The sequence below is a fragment of the Mchenga conophoros genome, linkage group LG5, assembly GCF_057382185.1.
Source record: "Mchenga conophoros isolate Kocher_MC1m ecotype Shallow Benthic linkage group LG5, M_conophoros_male_GT1.1, whole genome shotgun sequence".
Taxonomy (NCBI): Eukaryota; Metazoa; Chordata; class Actinopteri; order Cichliformes; family Cichlidae; genus Mchenga; species Mchenga conophoros.
Window position 1 is genome coordinate 16,759,405 of NC_140530.1, and position 14,280 is coordinate 16,773,684.

The 14,280-nt window shown below is 44.1% G+C and overlaps 1 protein-coding gene across 3 annotated transcripts in view; it reads right to left on the reverse strand.

The window, feature by feature from the left end:
- The window catches only part of foxp4 (forkhead box P4), a 92,861-nt gene that overhangs the window by 6,313 nt on the left and 72,268 nt on the right, over positions 1-14,280 (reverse strand). For all 3 annotated transcript variants that reach the window (XM_085273659.1, XM_085273658.1, XM_085273657.1), the window contains exons 9-17: positions 12,851-12,949; positions 9,234-9,321; positions 8,001-8,084; positions 5,736-5,961; positions 5,362-5,438; positions 5,176-5,277; positions 1,988-2,109; positions 1,303-1,369; positions 75-247 (exon numbers count right to left, since the gene is read on the reverse strand). In XM_085273659.1, coding sequence (XP_085129785.1) covers positions 75-247; positions 1,303-1,369; positions 1,988-2,109; positions 5,176-5,277; positions 5,362-5,438; positions 5,736-5,961; positions 8,001-8,084; positions 9,234-9,321; positions 12,851-12,949 — 1,038 coding nt within the window. The remainder of the gene's footprint in view (positions 1-74; positions 248-1,302; positions 1,370-1,987; positions 2,110-5,175; positions 5,278-5,361; positions 5,439-5,735; positions 5,962-8,000; positions 8,085-9,233; positions 9,322-12,850; positions 12,950-14,280) is intronic.

Genomic DNA, 14,280 nt, shown 5'->3' on the forward strand with positions numbered 1-14,280 from the left:
ATCCTGTTTTTCCTGGCAGCACCTGTATGTTCTGCATGTGGGAGTTTACACGTGCGCCTTTATGTACCACATACCTGTACTGTTGAGGGCTGAGCGTGGGGCTGCAACTGCCATTGCTGTTGACCTGCTCCACAGTGGAGCTGACATCATCGTGGCCCACATGCAGCATGTTGAGGCTGTGCGCAGACTGAGGGGTCACCAGGGATGGGCTGTTCAGCAGGGACAGACTGCTTTCTGCCAGAGCCGCCTGGAAACAAGCGAGCCGTGTGGTCACTTTAAATATACAAGTTATCATGTTTGGAGAAAAAATATGTGGAGTTATAAAAGAAATGTGACAAATAGAAACATCTCTACTGATATATTTAATCTTTAATGATATTAGAGTGTTTTTATAAACCGAGCTGACATGGAGGTCTGCCTAAAATATGTAATTGGATGATAAGGAAGATTTTCCTTTCTGTACCTCTTAAAGCTCTTCTATACAGAGTGCCAGTGAGCACGACAAACCACTAGGGGGCACTTACATACAGTGCTTTCCATATCAAGGTCTGTGCTTTTACATTTAAGTCCCTGTCATAAGTGCGTGTGTGTGTTGACACAAAAGTCTCAGCAGTGTTGTTAAGAGAGACTGAGCTACAACCTCAATCTAAACACACACCGCGCAGCTTCCGCATCTGCAGGAGAGAGAATAGAACTAAAGAGAGCTGCCTCGGCCGCTATTCTAAATCCAGATGTTTGAAGACACAGGTTGGGGCCCTGCTTGGTATACTTACCCCACCTTCCCCTCTCACCAGAAGAAGGGGGGAAAAAAGACAAAAGGAATTCTCAGTGGCTCAGAGGTGAGTTTTCTAGGGCAGGCGATAATTTTATGCAGTAACCTTAATTGACAACTACTTGCTGCTATAAATCATCTCGGTCTCCAAAACTGCACATGCGCATATGTGTGTGTGTCTGTGCATTTTTGATTTGTACATCTGCACTAAAACAAGGAGAAGAGGTGGGTCCGGTGTGTGTTTGCATACTTGTGGCGCGCACGCGGTGATGAAGGTGGCGCGTGTGTGAAAAAGCGAGGTGGGAGGTGAGACTGTGTGTTAATGTGGGAGGAAGAAGAGGGGAGGTGGTGTGAACGTCGTTAGGGAATTGGCTAATTATAAGAGGGAATTGATATTAGTGTCCTTGATTATGACTGGCTACTAGGTGTGTGTGTGTGTGTGTGTGTGAGTGTGTGTGAAAGAGAGAGTGAAAGGTGGAGACAGAAAAAGAGATTGAGAGAAGTGGGGTGGTAGGGGGAAGGAGCCTTACCTGGTAGCTGGCATTTAGGGATCCAAAGCCGAGTCCTGAAATCATGTTTTTCACCAGAGTGGGACTTCTACAAATAAAGCGCGCGCACGCACACACACACACACACACACACACACACACACACACACACACACACACACAAGCACAAACAAGGAGAAAAAGGAGGTTGAGGATCACAGATTGCATACACATGTGAGAAAGATGTCACATCACCAAAAGCGTTGCAACAAATTCCACAAATGTGTTTGTTACTGAAATATCCACAGACCGTAAACAGACGCTAAAAACATGCACATGAAAGTCTCTGATATCTGGTGTGCAGGTGTGTGTGCATAATTATCCCTGGATTCTCTGGTGGTTGGAAAGAACATCTGTTTACACGCGCTAACAAGGTTTTTTCCTGTCTTGCATCTCACACAGCTGCTTACTAATGGAGTCGACAAACAGGGAAAAACGCACACACACACACACAGTATGTACATTAATGGCCAGCAGCCCCTACTTTGTTTTTACTTGATTCCCGAGTTGGCCTCTCGGTAATAATAGTGGGTCCATTTAAGCAATCATAGTGCCAGCACCGATAAGCTCACACTCACATCAGCCTCAACCGTGCATCAAGAAAGCAAACGTGCGTGCGCATGTGACAGCGTGTTCACTTGACTCTGTGTATGTGTGTGGTGCTTACCCGGTCATCTTTGGTGGTCTCCTCTTTTGGTATTCAACTTCATCCACAGTCCACACGGCCCCCTTCACATTCTCAACACGAACAAAACACTTGTGCAGACTCAGGTTGTGGCGCACGGCATTCTGAGGAGACGAAGAGTGAAAAGAGGCAAAAAGAGTCACCGAGGATCAATCAGCTACTATTGCATTTTCATTGTTTAATATTTAACTTGACGCTGAGATTTCAGGTTTTATTTTGCTTTAACTTTCCTTGGACTCTCTTTGCAGAAACGATTATTCATTTTTTTTAAAATTTAGCATTAAAATTAGTCGGCCTCCTTTCTTGCCTCATAAATGTTCCAAAAGGGATGAAGAACCTCATTTTGCATTAATGCACAGGCTTATTGAAATAACTGTAAAACACTTTCTCAACTTATCCCGCAAAGTGATGAATTTAATAAGTACTACTACTGGTTTAGTAGTACTAATGTTTCCTGATGACTGCTGTTAATTTCATAAGATTTCATCCGTGGTCTTCGGTTTTACCTAAAGTGTAATGCAAAAGTTGTAACAGGAAGTGAAAAGCGTAACCACACTTTTCTACCCTTGCACTAAGTCTGTCACCCAGTTGGAGGCAAGAATACGAGCTTTCCATCAAAAGTTAATAAGTAATGCGACTTTAAGGATAGGAGCCGCAACTTCTTCAGCCATCGCTTTGCACCTCAATGTAGCTCCCTGTGCAGCGCTAACACAAGGCAGCGGTTCTCTAGTACTGTTATTTTATCACAGAATGCTTCTAATCAGTCATCATCAGCACACACACTCTCACAGAAACACACACATCCACAAGCTCTCAGACAGCCAAGCAGGCGGGCACACCGCTATCTTCGTCTCAACCCCCCAGGGACAGGCCTCCCTTTTCATCTGCTATTTGTAGTTTGTTCATGCCCAATTTCATTACCAATTTTAATTCGTCTATAATTAAATCCTGCATATTCTCTCTGACACGCTGTTCTAAGCCGAGAGGGAGGGACAGGCCAGGCATGCATCACTCCTTGCCGTAATTACACACGCAGATACACACATGCGCGCGCACACACATACAAACACACAGACACGTAATTACACAAGCCATAATCAGTGGAGGAACCCTTTCTCTCCCCCGCATCCCCTCAACCCCCGAGCCGTGATGCTAAGTTTTGTAAATGAGTCTGACCCCAATCTCTGCCCGCCACCCTGACAGCGCAAACACACACACAAGCACACAGACACACTCCAGACGCCAGTGCTATTGCAGTGCGATTTGCATTCGTCTCCGTGATGAAAGCCTAATTCTCCCAGTTAAAACATTAGCAGTCATTTACAGTGGGTCACAGCACATGTGCCACTCATCTCCACTCCCTTCGGTTGGGAGAAGTGTGTGCGTGTGTGTGTGCGCGTGTGTGTGTGTGTGTGTGCGGGGGGGGGGGGGGGGGGGGGGGGGGGGGTTGAAATTTTGGAAGAAAGATCCAATTGTGTACCTCACAAATGAGAGAAAATAAGCATTGAAGGTTCACAGATGTTAATCCGAGTCCTATTGCTATTATATTGCTAATATTTGAACACGTTGATGTTTCTGACTTGATGCATTCAGGGCCAGGCTACCTGCATGTGATGCTACATAAAGTAGATGTAGTGAACAAACAAGCAAGTGCCAGTACAGCCTCTAATTTGGCCCTGATTGCATTTCTTCAACATAAATTTCATTTTTTAAATTTAATAATAAAAGAAAAACACCTACAAAAAAAAGATTATTACTATGAGAATCTACATTAAAAAATAACAGACCCCAGCCCATCGTGCAGCACCTTGAAAAAACACTTAGCACTCATTTCCTCTCTTCTCTCAATCATCTTTTTCTTTCTCTCTCCCATCTCTTCTTCATTTTCTGCCCCTCTCTTTCTCTGATCAATGACTTCCACTCCCTGACACCGCTGCTCTGCTCATGAAATATAACGGCTTATTAAAGGACATATATCTCTACGGCCCCATTTGACTCACTGGGCTGCTATATAAATACATAAGGCCATGCAGAGCTATATTTAAAGGTCTTCTAGGCCAGCGGCACAGGAAGCAGACGCCAGACATTAATAGTTAAAATTCATAAAAGTCAGATGAGGAGGTAAAGATATTCCTGGCTAGCCTGTGTTAACCATTTGCACAACTCTCCCTCTGTCTTCATCTCATTCTTCCCTCCTTGGTTTGGGCTATTAGAAGAAGCCCGTGGTCGTCCCCTTCTCACTCCTTCGCTCCTTTCCTCACATTCCCTCTTTCTGACACCCAAATTAGTGTGAGGTTTCAGTAAAAATGGGTCACCTACAATGGTGAGATCAGGCCAGGTGTGTGTCTGTGTGTGTGTATTAGAGAGAAGGATGAAGAGGGAGAAATGGGCAATATAGTGTGCGATCATGAGCAGTGTGTGTTAGCTCTGTATGTGTTTCTCTGTAATGAGGCTGCATAACAGCTAGAAGTGTCTTTGCTTGACTAAGTGGGGTCGACAATCCATGTGCCGCGTTGCAGGTGAGAAAATTGTTTAGTCCTAAGAAGGAGAGAGAGGGAGCGATAAAGAAAGAGGAATGGAAAGCGTGAAAGAAAGAGAGCAGAGGAAAACTGTCTCATAAAGGACAGAAACAGCCAATAACTGTCAAATCAGTCATATTGGTGGGTGCTGAGCAAAGTCAGCCTAAGAATCTGCGTATGCAGGGGTGTTCAGACCGTGACTGTTATTGTACTCGTATCACTACGTAAGTGTTCAGGTTAGGCCTTTAAACTGACACAGTTGACTGCAAAGTACAGTCATTTTTTTCAGTGTTTCAAATACATCTAATAAGTTTGCATCTTCTTGGGTTAGGGGCTTCAGCAGAGAGCACAGACGAAATTTACATGTGCAATAATCAGCTTTAAACCCAGCCCAGTTGTTGTTTTAGCCAAAATATTATGCTGAATTCCAGACTTTCATTTACTAGATATGGCCCAGCTTGTTTTGCTCTATCATCTAAACAGCTCTAAACTAGTTTGTTAATTGGCTCGTTTTACTTCTGCTCTCGTTTATTTTAGATTCACTGAATACCGTGTTGTACCAAAACCAGAGATTAGTATAACTGCAATACAGAGGGGATTCAAAAGCCATACAAATGGGAAAGTGCAAAGGCGCATGCGGTGTGCCTTTACCTTCCACGTGGCTGTGTTTCTCCTGAAATAGGCAAACTTCCGTGTAAACCAATTGTAAATCTCGTTGAGAGTCAACTGTCTGTCTGGGGACTCCAAAATGGCCTAAAAGAAAGGAGAAATGGAACAAAAAGGTTAGAGGAGGACACAGACGGAGAGATGCTGATAAGAATCATTAGAGAGACTCACATGACGTATAAGAGAGGCGTAGGTAAAGGGAGGCCTGACATCAGCATTCTTGTAGAACTCACAGTTCTGGGCGAGCTCTGAAAGACAGAAGACATTTCAAATGAGCTCATGTGAGCTTATGCAGAGTTTCTGAACTAATAAAACTAACACTATAATATTTTTCAGGTACATGAAATCACTGAGATGCGAGGAAATGCCCTCTTTTTTGGCTTTGGCAAAATAAAATGCAAAAATATATAAATGTAAAGCAGCAGTCAACACCTCAGGTCTTTCTGGACTCCAGAAAGACTATGTTGCATCACTAACAAGTAATGGTATTCTCAGTAAAGTACTGTGAGCATCAGGCGATGGTGAAGATGGATATTTCAGTCTACCTGAGGCGATCGGGGTGCAGTACTTGTCGGAGTTGCGCCTGCGTATGGGCCCAACAGCGTGCGTGTGTGAGTGGGAGTGTGTGTGCAGGCTGGAAGAGCTGATGACTGAAGGCCCCTGGCGCAGTGGGGTGATGGGGGTGGCAGCCGAGGTGGGGGGGTGGGGAAGACCCTCTGGGTAGGCCTCGCTATCCCGCTTTAAGAGAGAGCCGCTGGAAGCCAGGTTCAGCTAGAAAACGATACACACAGAACGGGCAAATTGTTTCAAAGCACAAAAAAAGAGAAAAAGATCCTTTTCATGGTCCTTTCCATGAAGACTGTTATTTAGGTTGGGCTTATAAAACTTCATTGTCTAACTTTATTGTTTATGTACTTAGTGTGTTGAACTTTTTAGTTCTGGAACGTCAAATAGGTTTTCTATTTAATTAAGGCGGACCTTATGTTTACCTTAACCCTTTGTCATCTGTCAAGGTCTGGAGCTGGTTACAAAGAAAGATTATCTTTCTTTCTTTAAAATCATGGCAAGGAGGAGGTGAAAAGACGCCTCACCTCAGGCATTTCACCCAGAAAATTCATAATGTTTCAGCTCAGAAGCGGAATACTATTATTAAGTTCCCCTGCTATGCTGTACATAGAGGACAGAAATGCAAACACACACACCGGCAGGCCCACTTCCTTCCTGATGACTGAAAATTATACCAACCATTAATTTGACATTATTTAACCTATCATAATAGGCTGCTTTATTCAGGGGCCACTACTAATGTTAACTCATAAGAAAAGAAAGGCCTTCAACACTCCCTGTGAAAATGTGGTCCTATCATTTGTGCAGAACCGCACACACTCATACACACTTGAGCGCTTGAACACACATGTATACTTATACACACACTGCACTGGCTGCAATTAACCCTGAGCTTACAAAAACAAAACCACACGACAGCATGTTTTTAAGAAGGGAACACACACATGCGCTTTGCGGTGGCGAAGTCTTCACGGACCAATTCGGCCCAATTAGGCAGAGCCTTGCACAGATACACACTTGAACGCACACGCGCACACACACACACACACACACACACACACACAGAACCACTACATCCAGTCTCTCTGGGAGAGCTGTTGTAAGGCTGCTAGTTTAGGACTAATTAAAACCACTAAGTGTGTGTGCATGTGTGTGTTGTCTAGATGTATGCAAAATGTGTTGAATCGCCTCCTCTTTACTCTGCCCCCTCTCTGTACCATTTAAGCTGACTGGAGAGGGCGGGGCTGTTTAACAGGTACTTCATTAAAGCTGCAACCCTGCCCCATCACCACGGCAACAGTCGAACACTGTTAATTGAGGCCAAGCTTTGTTTCCATTCCTGATGCTCCTCCTCTGCCCCTCCTTCTCCAATCCCTGACCCTGAGGCTCTTCTCCAGTGGTGACAGAACACGCCTCTTCCTGATTTCCCATTAGATGAAAATGGCAGCTGATCCCCCTGCGATCAACACATCATCCAGGCAGGCGCACAAGTACGCGCGAGCACACGCGCACACACATTGCCACTCGGCTGCACCCATTTATATCCTCAAATTAAGACACTCTACCTCTAATTGACAATTAATTTCAACATCTTCATATTTTAATAAGACTCCTCGTCAATCTGAATAATGAAATATTCATTAGATACCTAATAACAACCTCGCCAACCAGTGTGGACACACACAGACGCACGCGCCATGTCAAATTTCTATCCTATGTTGTTGGCACACACTGACAATATTGTGAGAGGCTGTTTTAACTGCTCTCTCTCATAGACAGGCTGGGAAATCTTAATTCTCAAATGCAGGATTTGTTTAGAAAAATGAAAGGAAACTCTGACACAGTTTGAATGTGGGGATTTGTTGCAATCTCTAACTTTGCATGTGGAATTAAAACATTGTGAAAGCCTACTCTTCTGGGAAATTCGATGCACTGTATCATTGCAAGTTAAAGACAGAGAAAAGGAGAGTGAGGAAAGAGATGAAAAAAGTGTGGAAATGTGTAGCAAAGTATAAGGAAAATTAAAAAGTAGGCCTTTATGATTCATGAAAAACACATTAACTCTCATTGGTCAATAGGGGGCGTCGATACCAAACTGAACAGTAACAGAGGAAGGTTACTGTACCCAGAAGGGTAGAAATAAAGAAAGTGAGCTATTAAAAGAAGATTGTGGGTGAATAAGAAGGAAGAGCGTTAGGTTTGGGGTCACATGTCATGTGACTGGACTTTGGGTGTGTACTCACAGGTTGGTTAAAAGGCTTTGGCTCTGAGGGGCGCATATGCAGGTGGGTCATCATGGCCTGGAGTCGCTCGCTCTCTTTCGCCAGCTGAAAGACACGAGCGTGGACAGGATTACTTTGATATACATTTAATTTCACAACCCTTTCATTTATAGTGTGGTATTGGCACATCCTACAATTCCAAAACCGGTCAAGCACCACGAAGAACATGAGCGTGAGCCACCTCAGCACCAGGCACCCTCTCGGACGCTCACACGAGTCTGCAGACACAACTGTCCTCATTTGACTTTGATAACCGCTGTTTAAAGGGTGATGTTACAGTCTGAGCTGAATCCCGTGTGTGTGTGTTTGTGCTGGAGTAGCAGCGTACACAAGTGTCGCCTCTAGAAAAACAAAAAAACGGATCCACGCCAAGGCGAACGCGGCGATGTGTGTCCGAGTGCAAATATGAGAAATTTAAAACACGCTTCACGCATGTGTGTGTGCGCCGTGTGCGTGTTCGTGCACGCGAGGGGCAGAGCGGTGGGATGCCGATGAAGTGACATGTCGAAGGAGAGAGAGACGGCTGTCCTGATGTGATGTGACACCAGCTGCCTCTCTGTCACTTTGTGTTCCCTGGTGGTGGCTTCAGGGGCTGAGCTAAACGCTGTTTACCACTACTGCCAAACACAAAAGCTAACCCTAATTCTGGACCCCCCACCCCCCCACCAGACACACACAAACACACACAGGGACGTGGCCGCTGTGTTCAGTAAACCGAATGTCCCAATGCGCGCCAAAAGACTCGTCTTTGTATTTGAACTTTGTTTGGAACTTTCTCACATTCGGCGCCGTTTAAGAACAGCATTTCACTTCTCGTTATTTTGCTTCTGCGGGACCATTCAGATGTTTCAAGAGGGTTTGCGTGCATGAACCACTCTGAGAACAAGAGACTCCTTGCAGCCTGGCCCTCCACTCTCTAGCTTCTGTCTCACTCTCTCTTTTCTTTTCCTTTTTCTTTTCTCTTCCCTCCCTCCTCCCCTCCTCTCAGCCTCACTCTCTCTTGCTGGTGACCAGAGAAGCTTTATAATTGGAGCAGCAATGGCAGCTTCCCTGCTGACTGCTCCTTTTAAATTACAAGCTCCACTGCTCTCCATAAACTCTGCCCTGCCTCAGACGAGTTGCGGCCATTGACAGGCTGAAACAGTCTTCATGACTTTGTTTGTGAGCAAACGAAAATGAGGTGTTCTTGCTCACCTGTATCTCCAGCTGCTGAACCACCTGCATCTGGACTCGGCACTGAGCAGTGCTGCGGTCATCTAGGGCATGCTCGTTGTTCAAGTGCCTAGAGGGGATGAGAGAGTATCAGTAATTTACTCATTTTCTGGGAAGTGATTTGATATCTGCTTGCAAATTAAAAAAATTTTTTTAAAGCGCCAAGATCAAAGAGCTGCTAGTCCCCACTCAATTAAGATTTTTAAGTCAATAGGATTATTGTTGAATCAGCTTGCAGGTCCTGGATGATGAAGTAACAAAACTCGGCTCTTTTACATTTATTTAAACTGAGATCTAAGCTGCTTCAGTGCTAGAAAAATAAATCACAATCTTGGAAGTTTATTTTGTCTACTGAAGGACGCGGCAGCTGTATTTTGTGTGTGTGTGTGTGTGTGTGTGTGTGTGTGTGTGTGTGTGTGTGTGTATACTTCATTGGTGCTTAGTGAACCATGATCCAAGACAACCACCTGGATATGAGCTCATGTGTTATTGCACAAAGCCTTATCTTAAGACTTTCTGTTAAACTCCTCTCCACATATTAACGCTGGTGTGCATCTGTGTGGTGTGTGTGTATGTGTATCGGAATGGTGGCGCTATTTGTTTCCTCAAATGTGGGAGGACCTGGGACCTTCTGATCTTTCCCAGATCACCCCTCCCTGTCTCCCTTCCACCTTCCCTTTCTCTCTCTCTCTCTCTCTCTGCACTGTCATCGCCAAGGTTATTCCCAGGTTGCTGCTGTCTGTGCATGAGATTGCGCGGTCATATATATGTCGTTGTGTGAGGGTAGTTAAGCCAGGCTGACTCATTAGATGTCCTGCTGTGTTAACTTTTAATGTTCATAAAGTCACTTGCTTGTTGTGAAAGTGCGGAAAAGTGCGGAAATGCACGTTTGCACGGCACGTACGGCATTGCGCGTCTAGCAGAAAGTAGAAAGTTGGGCAACATCAGGCGAAGACTAGAAATGAAAGAAAAACAATGATGTCATGGCGGGGCTAATCTAGGCAGATAGATGGCTCAACACAAGTGCACGATAATAATAACAAAAACATGATCTCACCCCTCTCACTCGCTCTCTCTCTCCCTGTCCGTCACTTATACTTTTGTCGACTCTCCCCTTCCCACTCCTCTTCCCCCGCAACTCCCCAAATGCCTATGATTCACACTCATTCCAACTGAATCTGCCCCCCAAACCCTCCCCTCTCTCTATAGCTGGGCCATAAACAGTAGCGGGTTTTTTTTTTCTTTCTCGATGTGTCCCGACAATGAGGCTCTGTTTACTCCTCTGAGTGCAGGCAGACAAGGCTTTAACCCACATTACACCCAGCTCCACCAGCCACAGCCAGAGTATTATACCAGAGGACAGGGAGGAGGAGGGAGGGAGGGAAGGTGGGCAGAGACAAGAGGAGAGAAGAAAGACTTGAAATAGTGAAGTGTCTCCTTCCTCTGTTCTTTTGCTCTACCCTTTTCCCTCCTGGGGCGATGACTAAGGCTCGCTGGAAGGGAGCGCACGGTTAGACTGATGGCACTGTGTGTCGCTGCCTCTATTTTTTCATCTTCCTCCCTCTCTCGCTCTCTCTCTTACATACACACACAAACACACTCTTTCACTCTCCTTCCATCTGCCCTGGGGCTACATGAAATGAGACACCAAACAACAGCTTTCCTCTCCAAACTTTCCCAGCCTGCCTGCTAGCTTTGATCTGACTGTCCGATGCCATCACAATCACTATTCACAGTTCTGTGATGGTGTGTGTGCGTGTGTGTGTGTACGAATACGTATTTCATCACCCAGGCTTATTAATATCTCCACTGTCCAAATAGCTAAGAGTTTCACATAGATAATGAGTGTGAGTTTGTTTAAGGCTTCATTAGAGGCTTGTGAAGCCTTCATTATCAGCCACGGTGCCATGGGGAAGTCCACAGTGCTACGTGTGACAGGAGGTGGTAGGAGAATGTCAAGGCCGAATACTGCATCAGCATCGCACAGTGTATCCAAACTGGTAAATAACAGAGGGAGGAGTGAAAGTTAAGTAGAAGGACGCAGAGCGAAAAGAAGTGAGAGAGGGGTTTCTTGCTCTCACAGAGACCAAAAATCATAAAAGCCTACCAAATTAAAGAATGGCTTACAGACCAATATTTTTAAAGCACATCAGTGATAATTCTACATAGCTAGACCAGTTGTCTGCCTCTACTCAAGCAACAATGTGATGTATAAAAATGCACGTGCAAACATGGAATTATGGAGATGGAGGATTCTGTTCTTCAAGGAAGACAAAGACTCAGAGAAAAACGAAGTGAATCTGTGTACCAACGTGTGTTTGTACATGTATGCATGCATGTGCCTGGGAGCTAATGTGATGTAACATATTGCAACAAATGAATTAGCCAGGAAACGCAGAAGTGATGTGTACGATTGACATGTACATTATTAGCATTATTAGCTTTTCTTTGTTTTGCCTCACCTTTAGTTCATACAGGTAATCTAAATCAGACATTGTGAGTTTTATTGGCTTAAATTTTAAAAAATGGTTGTTTTGTACTGGTGGTAAAAAAAAGAAAGAAAGAACTTTTAATGTTTGAATCAAACCTGAACTTTGGTCGAGGATTGCAGAAATATTTAACGTTTACAGTTTTACAGTTTCATTGCCATTTGAAACTGTAAATAATGCCAACTAATTACTGAACAGACTTTGATTATCTTTAACTGTGTGATTTCTTTTTAACAGAGAATTTGAACGCATCTAGAAATATTACTATTATGACCTCTCCAAGGGAAATATATGCATGTCCCTATAACAAACTCTTTAACAACAACAACAACAACAATCTTTATTTATAGAGCACATTTAAAAGCCTTGGGCATACCAAAGTGCTTTACATAAAACAATAAAAAATAAAACAGTTCACACATAACAGCTGTAAAGGGGATGGAAATGGAAAATGGACAATAACAGAAGTGGGGTCAAAACAGAATCCTTTCCACTTTGACTTTTCTTCTACTTGCACTATTAAATATATACTAGGCATGTGATGTAAGTGGCAATCATAGTACAGCTCAGATTAATAGATATGTCAATCAAATGTAGTGTAGGGTTGTCTGATTTTACGCTGTGGGCCACAATTTGATCTTAAATTCGCCAGACTCCACTTTCTGTCAGTTTAAAGAAGTTAAAGTAAACATTTAATCCCTGAGATACCTTAATAAAAAATTAATACTTTTAAAAGTGTGTCTCGGAAAGAAATTTTATATTTTTCTATTGTACTCTTAGTGGAAAAACCCCCACCCCCGCCCCATATATTTCTTTAGTAGTTTTCTGTCATTTAATCTTTTGTCAGTCACGTATTTGCTTTGGTGTAGTTTGACTGGCCATGGGGGAGGTCATAATAAGTAAGAAAATCTTTAAAACTTATGAAGACACAGTTAAAATTCCAAATTTCCTGCCCTCCTTCACTTGTTCTAACGTCATTCATTGAGCCCAATTTGAGTCTTTGCTGAGCCAATTCTGGCCCCCAGGCCTTCTGTTTGAAACCCCCAGTGCAGTGCAAATATCTTTATTGATTTTTCTGAGTGCTTATTTTTTCAGTGGCTGGTGACTTACTTGATGAACTGTCCTATGTCCTCACACAGTGCTTCACAGCCAGGCCACTTACACTCTCCATGGCCATAGAGGGGATGGGAGCCAGTGTGCTCCTCATGACTGTGGAGAGAAAGACACACACAAACAGAGACAACAGTGACATTATATATTTGTTATCCTCATGAAACAGTAGATAAAGTCAAAGTAAGTGCTTAGAATATTAAGAAGAAAAGCATTAACATGTCACACTTTCACATACATACACATGCAAAAACAAAGAAAACAAAAACCGTGTAGCAGCAATAGCAGCAGCAGCATCAATACAGCCATCTGAGTTTGGTTAGCAGTCATTAGTACAGTTCACGAAGCCAAGTGCAGAGACAGGAGGAACAGAACAGAGTGGGGTCAGTCACAGAAGCCAGGCAAACAGGGGAATTGGTCCAGCAACCTCACATTCTGGAATCCATGACCTGTGTTTCTGTTCCTGGCGTGTGCTTTGCATGTGTGTGTTGGTTTTGGTGTATGTTCTAATGTTTCAGGAGCTGACACAGAGCCGGCACGGGACCAACCAGCCATGACTGATTGGTGGCGGTTGCCGTCATGTGCTGGTTGTTCTTTTGTGGTGAGCTTATGTGTGTGTTTTTTGAGTGCGTATCTCTTCATATTTATGACAGTGTGTGTATTTATATGTGTGTCTGATGATGAAAGACTAGGCCAGGTTTGGTTTGGACCCAGGGTAAAATAACTGTATCCGTGCATGTGTGTGTGGCAGGTCCAGTAGCAGATGTGGTTCAGACTTGGACCTCTGCCGGCGACTGCTGTCTCCACATATATTTACATGACTGTGTATGTGCGTGTTTGTATGAGTGTGTGCGTGTGCATGTGCGCGTGCGTGCGTGCGAGTGTGTACATATGTGTGTGCGTGGACTGGAATGGGGATTCTCCCAAATCAACATCATAAGGTTGTCTAACAAAAACCATTTGTCTTGCAGATGGAAACATGTCTCTCTCCCTCTCTTTGCTTTTCACCTCTTCCTGATCATATGTGGAGGCTGAGGTTGGAGTGTATGTTGTGTGTATGTGTGTTGGCTGTGGTTGAGTCAACTCAGAAGCAGCTCAGACAGCAGACATGACAAACTGCTGGCAACCGCATTCTCCTCCACATCAGCCATGCATTAGCTTAGCAGGCTAATGCTATCCCCTTTGTGATCTTCTAAGCCAACTCTGTCGGAGTACTGCCAGCACACTGTAGCTTCAGCATGACCATGTGTGATATATTTGATTAACTAATAGAACCTCTCTTAATTAACACTTGTCCAGCCACCCTTACCCCCCTCTGAAATGAAGTCAGGAGTCAGGATCAACAATGCCACTGGTACAAGCAGTAAATCAGTGCTGAAGGACACTTCAAACCACCCACCTCTAGTGTATCTTCTTGTCTTAGACTTGCC